Genomic DNA, 8,774 nt, shown 5'->3' with positions numbered 1-8,774 from the left:
CAAGAATTTTGAATTTTCATGATCGAATTATGATCTTCTGATTCCTTGGATCGATAGAGACGACCGCCGTTGTTGGTTGGTGTACGTGGGAATTATCCTTAACAAACATCAATAAAGATGTCTACATTTACATGGGAATATAGATAAATATTAAATAATGCCCCCAAGAAAGAAACAGAAACAGTAGTAGATCTGTAGATGAATTACAAACACATACATATGCATCATCTGATATTCAAACATTTGTGGTGATCGATCGATGGATACAACAATTAGATTCACAGAAGCATTCAACGTCTGATGGATGCTCGATCTATAAAGACAAACTATACGTCATCGTCCCACCCTTAAACAGCATAACACAGCAATACCCATACCTGGTAAACAAAAAAAAAACATAAAAAAAGGTTAGCTTATATATTGTCTCAATGGTGATTTTCATTGTTATTTCAGAAAGTAAACACTAGCTTGGAATTATGGCTGGCAAAATGGGTTGGTTGGTCGGGTACAAGATGATTCGTTTGATCCTTTAAGGGTAAACCTGAACACGACCACCAGTTTGACAAGTTTTCAACATGTATTTACTATATAAATTAAAAATATATATATAATTTCATAAACGAGTCAAATAGGTCAACCGGTTTATGACCCGAACTCATTTATGCTAAATCCTAACTCTATAATTTTGTATCGGATTTGCGGATCGTGTAAAAACTTGTTAGCCCTACTTGAAATTACATGCATGCACCATTTTTGTATAAAGAAAAGGAAGAAATTAGTTTAATTACGTACCCAACAATCAAGAGGAGTAAAGCTGAAATCCAGAAAAGGTACTGATACCACTTGTGCCTGGGAATACGCTTGATATCATACCCAGGAGGAATGTATTTGCGGCTTACAAATCCAAATTGAGGACGGACTAAAAGAATGAAGCCAAGTAGAAATCCTGACACAAATCCTCCAATGTGAGCTGAATTGTCCACACGAGGAAGAAACCCCACCGCCAGATTTAAGGCAATTATCACTACCAGAGTTACAAGTGCTGCACACTGAACAATATTATAATTACATTTAACACCTTTTCTCACAAACTAATATATATATATAGTACTCAACAAATTAACCAGAAAATGGTACCTTGTTTGCATAGATTGTCCAGTTAGTGAGAAGCTCAGAAAGCATGGCTCCCAATAACCCGAAAAGTGCACCAGATGCACCCACTGATATTGATGATTTAGAATTAAGAGCAGATAACAAGCTTCCACCAAAACCAGAAAGTAGGTACAAGACTCCGATCCTCACTGCCAAATAAGATGAAAACTGATCGATGATCGATATATCATCATTAAACATAACCTGATCATATATATATATATATAAAATAAGTTCTTACCAAATCCAAATTCCTGCTCAAGCCGGATTCCTATGAACAGAAGGCTAAACATGTTAGCAACTAAATGGACAACTCCAACGTGAAGCCACATGCAAGACAAGAGGCGCCATCCTTCATCTTTTTCCACCACTAATTTCTTTTCAAGCCCCCCTAGTTGTATCAGCCTGTATAATGATCAAGTTATATATATATATATATATATATATATATATATATATATATATATAATAATTAGTTTGATTAAGCTAAAATTAAAGGGTTTGCCCAATTTCATATATAATTGTCAAATAGGACGAAATAAAAGAAACCCATTTTCAAATTCTCAAGATATATATACAACAAATGAATTAACGAAAACCCATATAAGAAAAATCTAAAATCTAGAATAAAAAAAAAAAAAAAAAAGAAGAAAAAAAATGTGGATGAAATTAACTTCTTACGTGGTGGTGGAAGGGCCAAGGAGCGGGTTCTCTCTCAAGGGTTGGAAAGAAAATCTGCCCAAGTATGTGCCCAACAGACACCTGCTCTCTCCGGTGTGGGCTGGGCAATCATTGACGTACATGGTGTACGCGAAGATGGTGAAATTAGCAGCAAAAATGAGGGGGACAAGCCAGGAGAACCATGGCTCAGGGGCTGGAGGGTGAAAATATGGTGACGGCGGTGGCGGTGGCCGAGCTTTGAGGGGTCCACACTCAATGTCACACGGCGGTGGAGGCCGCTTCCCCATAGGTGTCAATGGGGGAGGAGAGTAGAGCTAGTGAACACTGCACCGACGCCAATTCGTGGCGGTGATCAGAGATGCGTTATTAATGTGAACCAATTGTTCGAGAGAGAGACAAATAGGGCGGTATGGGAATGGGATGGCAAAGGAGCGGGTCTTGCTGGCTTGACAGTTATGTTAGGTACTTTTCCCGCTAATAAAAGTAGTCAAGTTTACATACATTAATTACCTTTATTCAGTTACTTTTTTTTTCTTTTTTTTTCTTTTTTTTTTTTTGAGCATGCGAGGGGAGGCATATTCTATGTGCCTTATTGAGATTAAAGCTTTGTTTGTTTCGACGGAAAATATTTTCTTTATTTACGAGTGTTTGGTGTAGCTTTAAATATTGGTTAACTTGAAAAAAATTTCAATTGAAGGTCATTCTCCTCCTCAAACTCACTATCAAATGAATTTTGCATGTTTAAAGATGTATAATTATCGGCTCATAAGAACTCTCATAGGAGTCAGTAAGGGCCAAGTAATTGACCTCTCTTCAAGAATGTTTTATCGATCTTCTTGCATCTTAAGTTATTCAAATTTGGAAATTAGTATTTGAAGTTTTGAAGATTTGACAATTTTTATTCCTTCATGCGTAATTTTCAAAGTATTGCACGCTTCCTTGGCAATTTCACACAGAGTTATTCGTGTGAATTCTTTAGGTGTGAGTGGTATAAAGATGGAATTTATTGCCTTCATTCCCATTAATATAAGTGCTACTTTTATCCCTAGTCCATTTAGCCATTGGCCAGTCTAGAGCGTTTTCATTCAAACTCGGCAATAGTCCAAACGTCTATTGATTTAAGATATGCTCTCATATGAATCTTCCAAAAGACATAGTTAGATTCATCCAAGGAGAAAAGAGAATTAGGATCCATAGATTAATACATTTGATGTGGAGTCAAAGATTACACTCAGGAGATTAATCATTCACAAAGTGAACCTTACTCTAATATCATTATTGAATTAGGCTCCTCTGACCATCTCATATGAAAATTAATTAGTTCTAATAAGAGAAGTGAAGACCTTTTATAACATTCGAAAATCACACCCCTCAAGGCACATTTTAAGGACTATCCACGTTAGCTGAATGGCCCTATTGCACCTCAACAACAAAGCTAATTAAATAACTTGTGGCTTTGTTTTCTAAAGACATATTTCTCGTCATTTTAACTATTGGATTTTCTTTTAAATCAACCAATTGTTGATGCCTTTATTCTTGATAACCTGAGTGAATCAACAAGCCTAAAAAATGATTTTGCTCATGACATTTGTGTGCAAATCAAGAAATTAAACGTTAAATATTTAATTGAAATGTAAGGTCAACGACGGAAACAAGGTTCAAATTCAAGATTTTCATTTTGATATCATGTTAAATTACTAATTATATTAAAAGTTTAAGTTAATAAGAAATTGTTAATTTAACCATAGTCATAAAGCTTTCTAGCCTATTAACATGGGACGTGATGAACTCTGCCATGCTTGGACCTTTAAATATCATTGACGTTTTTGTGGTTGTTTTAGTCTGGTTGGCTGCCGAAGAAAAAGATTGGCCTTTTTCCTATTCATCTAATTCTTCCTCTAAAGCCAAGTTGGCCTTCCCATAGGACTTCCCTTTCTCTGACTTTTTGATAAATAATTTATTCAAATTTATTAAAAGGGCAAGTGTAAAAAAAAAAACACTCTTAAATATCCAGTTTCACAAACTTCAAAACTCCTTGTGTTCTTTTCTCTCAAAATACACCACATTAAATACTATGAGCCATTATAATTAGCACACTGTAATGCTTTGGAAAGGTAGTTGGAAGTTGGGAGCACAATCTATCAGGGACAAATCCTCTAGAGGTCCTCCAAAGTTGAAGATCTTCTAGAGTTGTTAGAGAACCCAGCCTTGCAAAGTTCTTTAAATCCTAGCCATTATTTTCAAATTAAGTGGTTCAGATTTTATTATCTCCATATTTATCTAGTGTGAATGCTAAGGTTAATTTTTCTCTAACTACTTGCATATCACATGTAACAAAGATGTCGTTGTATTGAGTAAGAGATCGAGTTTGCTAATTTTGACACTTATATGCACTTACACACAAGTTCTGGTTCAAGTTGAAGCCTTTGATAAGCATCCATTGCTAGAGGCTTTAGGGTTAGTCAATGCTATTTGAAAAAAGAAATTTTACATATATGATATTTGCCCTCAGACAGATCTGCATCCACGCATATTTTCTAAGCAATGTAAAGTTTCATAAACAGAAAAGGAGAGCAAAGGTAGAGGAATGGAACCCCAAAACATGCATACAATGCCTAGAGAAAGCAGCAAGAATGATGGGCATTAAGCCTCTTACAAATTTGCCAAAGGTGGGTTGTAAGCCTGAAACCAAACAACTGGCCGTAAGGCTAGGAAAGACAGCCTTCTCGCAAGGCGGAGAAAAGCTGAGACCTCGTGTGTCGGTTTGAACATCGAAGTTGGGGAGAAAGGAGGAAAAGCTCCGCCCTCTCCCCGGGACTCTCAAAGCGGAGAGGGAGAGTGCTTTCACTAGGAGATAGGAAGCTCACGGGAGAGATGGGGGGATTTCATTGAGGAGAGGGAAAGGAATTTGCCCAAATCTCTAAAACCTTGTGAGTTCATTAGTATGCTTTTGTGTTATATTAATATCTTGTCGAAATAGATTTGGGAATTTATGCAGAGGCAGAAAGGAATAATTGACAAAGAAAAGCGTTTTAGCATGTGAGAGATGCATACTATAAGAAATGAGCTTCTAGCAGGGGCTCTGCCCCTAGATAAGAGAAATAGAAAGAAATATCAATCCTTTTTATTTAAGGCAGTGATATCAAAGAGATCCTTTGTAAAACAAATATTATTCATCTTGATCATTACAATTTAAAGAAGACGAATAATCAACTTCAAGCATTATTTACACGTCTGAAACAAATTAACTATTTTCTCTAAACTACCACGGAGAGGAACTACAAAAGCAAACCTCTTCTATTTTTTTTTTTTTTTTCCTTGATTGACAAGAATATAGAGGGGAATGAAAAGGAAAATTATAGGCTTACAACTATTTGAGATTTGAAAATTGTCGTCATATCGTTCATTTATTCCTTCTCTTCTGGCTAGCAACACAAATCAAGTAATTTGAAAAGAAAAGCCACATAATATACACAGAAAGTTCAATTGGTAAACATGATTACATCTTCATTCTAGTCCGACAAAACATATAATAGTTCACCAAACGGAGGAACCTTATTCTGGACTTTATGATATATAGAACATATGCCAAGTACAATGATGAGTAAAGATGTTTATATCTCACATGATTCTGAGCGGCCAAAAATTGTGTAACGATTGTTTGCCACATTATCATATGCAAAATCCCTTATGAACCTGCAGTGATCCATGGCAATGGATAAATAATATAGCATCTCCGGCTGCTTCGATTAGATTCAAATCTGAAGTGACAAAGAAACCGTAACAGAAACTGGAAAGATAGTACTTACAGAGGTACAAACTGTAGAAAAAATGCTAACTGGGGGAAGGGTAAGTCTATGTATTCCATTATCTTCAGCACAGCTTCTGACTTGATGTATGACCTGAAATCCACCATGGTTTCTCAATTTTCTTCACAAAATATATCTTTAGGTCCATCTCCTATGTTATAAATTATAACCTCTTTTTTACAAGAAAAAACTCTGTAGCAATCCATTTGATGGATGATAAGAGGCAGGACCACTGAAGGAAATTTGGATTATCAGTCGGTTAAGAATCCTCAAAGTTTAGAAACTATTCTTTTCTTCCTATGCATTGCCTTCACTATCAAATGAACTACTATAGAATATTTTATGATTGGTAACTGAATTATGGCAGCTATGCTCAGAAACTTGATTTTGATTTATCAAATTTAAAGACATGTTGAACATGTTATACAAACCTATCCTTTTCAACAAGTACGACACTGGAGATATCATCAGGAGCTCTTCCTGACCTCCTAAGTAAGTTCTTGCCTGCTTCACTTTGCAGAGCTTCAAACCTAATACTCCTGCCAATATTGAGATATACAAGCAAATGAACAGATTTTGAGTGGTAAAACTTAGCCTAAAAATGTCGCAAGGAAACCATATTCATAAAAAGTATGAAAGTGCATTATCTTTTCTTTCCTTGTGGGGAAATCACTCTCTATCTATCTTTTCAGTATAGTTCATACTTTATTAGATACATCTTTAGTAAGAATTTACTTCAAAATGGTTGAAATGGCAAATACTTTAATGAAATTAAGGTTCTTAACTCAACATTTAAATCCAAAGTGCAATAATAAGTCATGGTAATTTGTTATGCATCAGACTTCCTTCATCTCTACCTTACTAGGCAATAACGTGTGCAGCACATAATTATCATACCCAGAGAAGCTCTGCTTATTTTAAGTGATTTTTGTGATATCAATGTTCTTGCTGAAATCCATATCATACTTTCCTTCAGGATGAACCTTAACCAAGATCTTCAGGATGAGCTTTTACATTTTTTTTATTTTTTTTGTTGACATATCCACACAAGGAAAAGGGGAGGGGATTCGAACTAGTGACCCAGAATGAGGCATGATTCACAGCCGATTGAGTTACCCCCTGAGGACTGAGCTTTTACTTGGTGCAAGATGCAGAACAAATCTCATAACAAGGTACTTGTCCAATGCTAAAAACCATCATGATATGATGATTTTGAACCGTTCAGCCTGAAGAATTCCTTCATTCTTATAAATTTTCAAAGTAAAATGGGCCAAACTTCACCAATTCCATCACATTACATATAAATCCACTTATCAAAAGTAGAATCCATTATTTAGCCCCCAAATATTAAATCTTTATGAGCCACAAGACCAAATTTCAGGTGTTAATGATGTTGAGAAACATTTGAGAAGCATTATAATTAGTATTAATTAAAAGAGGACGAAAAGAAACACTGACCCATTTCGATCATTTCGGCGCACAAACCTCACACCCCCATTACATAAGTTGCATACACCTGTCAAACCAAATTTAGCAGACACGTTTACTTGATAAACCAAAGGGAAAACTTGGCAGAATTACTTTTAAAATCTGGCAGCCATTGCCCCCATAACATAATCTGTACAGAATCCCAGGTAGAGAATGTTAGATAAACTGAGCCTTACCATCAAATAACATGATGGGCCTCGTGTCTTGTTCGAAAAAGCTCGAAGTTGCTTCAACCCAGTCGCCGGCATGGCCTCGAGGAGGAGATAGAGTGGCAAACGTAGCGCCTCTTTGTCTAACGTGCGCAGGGCGTGGCACGCATATCCTTGCAGAGCCACCAGGAGCCAGCAGCGCCATGAAAAAGAGTCGGAGACTGTGCGTGAGCTTCAGCTATTGAAATTACGAATTCGGGTAATTGCCAGATTTTTTGTAGACAATCAGCCTTGAAGTTCTTCATAATTACAGGATGTCCCTTCATCCTAAAGTATCAGCCTATGAAGTGTATTGCATGGAATTACGGGAATGGCTTTCTTAGTAATAGTGTGTGAAGTTTTAGGGTGATTAATCAAGGGATGATTAATCAACCCTTTGCTCTGAGTTGACGTGGCTTCATAAATTTGGTGCCACATGGGAATTCAAACGCCACTGGAATTCCAACAATATCAGGGCCCAGACCAAAAACACATGTACATGCAGAGAGGCCTGTTCTGTTTTCTTCTTCTTCATTTTTTATTTTTTTTTTTTTATTTTTTTTTTTTGAGCAATTAGGGTGATTATTATTGTTCCACCGACTATAGTAATATCGGTCCGTCGAGAATTAATGACAAGATAGACGTAGATAATAAAGGGAATGGGATCCTCTTCGGTCCAAAATATTTAGCTCATGATTAAGATTTTTTCTCATAAATCTTAGGGCCACAAATGAAATACGTATCCCACAAATAATAATAATAAAATATTATTTAAAATTAAAAAAATAATTTATTATTTTATTATTTTTAAACTTTAAATAATTTTTTTTTTTATTTTTTTATTATGAGTACAAGTGTCTCATTTGTGGCCCTCAAATAAATCTTAGTTATGAACTGGATACTTTCCAATATTCTATAATGGGCTGGAGAAGATCCGGTTCCATAATAAAAACTGTAGATGTTGTTGATCCTGCCTCATAGGACATTTTATATTAATTAGATGTAAAAAATTTTCATTCAAAAAGTGGAAATCATACCCTAACATTTACTTAATAATAATAATAAAAAAATTAAGAGCCCAATATTGATTTTCTTCTTTCATCTTGTTCAATAGGAAATAAGTGTTCTAAAAAGAGTGGTAGTAGGGATAGTTAGCAAAAAAAATATTGGGAAAAAAAAAATTCTATTTAGCCCATAAATTTTTATTTAATATGGATTTGGTACCTATATCTCATTTGATCCATGACCTAATATCAATGACACACATATCAACCATAAAAATAAAAAATGACCAAATTCAAGAAACAAAAATCATCTTGTTCCTCATCCCAAACCAGCTATCACCATGATCTACTACAGTAATGAAAATTTTGTGGAGCATTTTTCCGGTTGAGATTTCGGAAATCATTACCTTTACGGGTACTTCAATAACTATCGATGGAATTAAAAACTAGGT

The 8,774-nt window shown here is 35.4% G+C and overlaps 2 protein-coding genes across 2 annotated transcripts; both read right to left on the bottom strand.

Moving 5' to 3' along the window:
* Nucleotides 1-103: 103 nt before the first annotated feature.
* Nucleotides 104-2,120, bottom strand: RBL5 (RHOMBOID-like protein 5). The gene is made up of 5 exons (XM_059602694.2): nucleotides 1,834-2,120; nucleotides 1,394-1,557; nucleotides 1,138-1,301; nucleotides 793-1,049; nucleotides 104-377 (listed from the first exon to the last, which is right to left on the bottom strand). The coding sequence occupies exons 1-5, from the start codon at nucleotides 2,118-2,120 to the stop codon at nucleotides 314-316; spliced, it is 936 nt and encodes a 311-aa protein (XP_059458677.2). The 3' UTR covers nucleotides 104-313.
* Nucleotides 2,121-5,276: 3,156 nt separating this feature from the next.
* Nucleotides 5,277-7,832, bottom strand: LOC132187177 (Putative thiol-disulfide oxidoreductase DCC). The gene is made up of 5 exons (XM_059601396.2): nucleotides 7,307-7,832; nucleotides 7,101-7,158; nucleotides 6,074-6,181; nucleotides 5,643-5,735; nucleotides 5,277-5,529 (listed from the first exon to the last, which is right to left on the bottom strand). Exons 1-5 carry the CDS (start codon nucleotides 7,482-7,484, stop codon nucleotides 5,448-5,450), a joined length of 519 nt encoding a protein of 172 aa, XP_059457379.2. The 5' UTR covers nucleotides 7,485-7,832; the 3' UTR covers nucleotides 5,277-5,447.
* Nucleotides 7,833-8,774: the final 942 nt, after the last annotated feature.

This window comes from Corylus avellana, chromosome 6 (assembly GCF_965113065.1).
Source record: "Corylus avellana chromosome 6, dhCorAvel1.hap1.2, whole genome shotgun sequence".
Classification (NCBI taxonomy): domain Eukaryota; kingdom Viridiplantae; phylum Streptophyta; class Magnoliopsida; order Fagales; family Betulaceae; genus Corylus; species Corylus avellana.
This window is presented reverse-complemented; position numbering and strand designations above follow the sequence as displayed.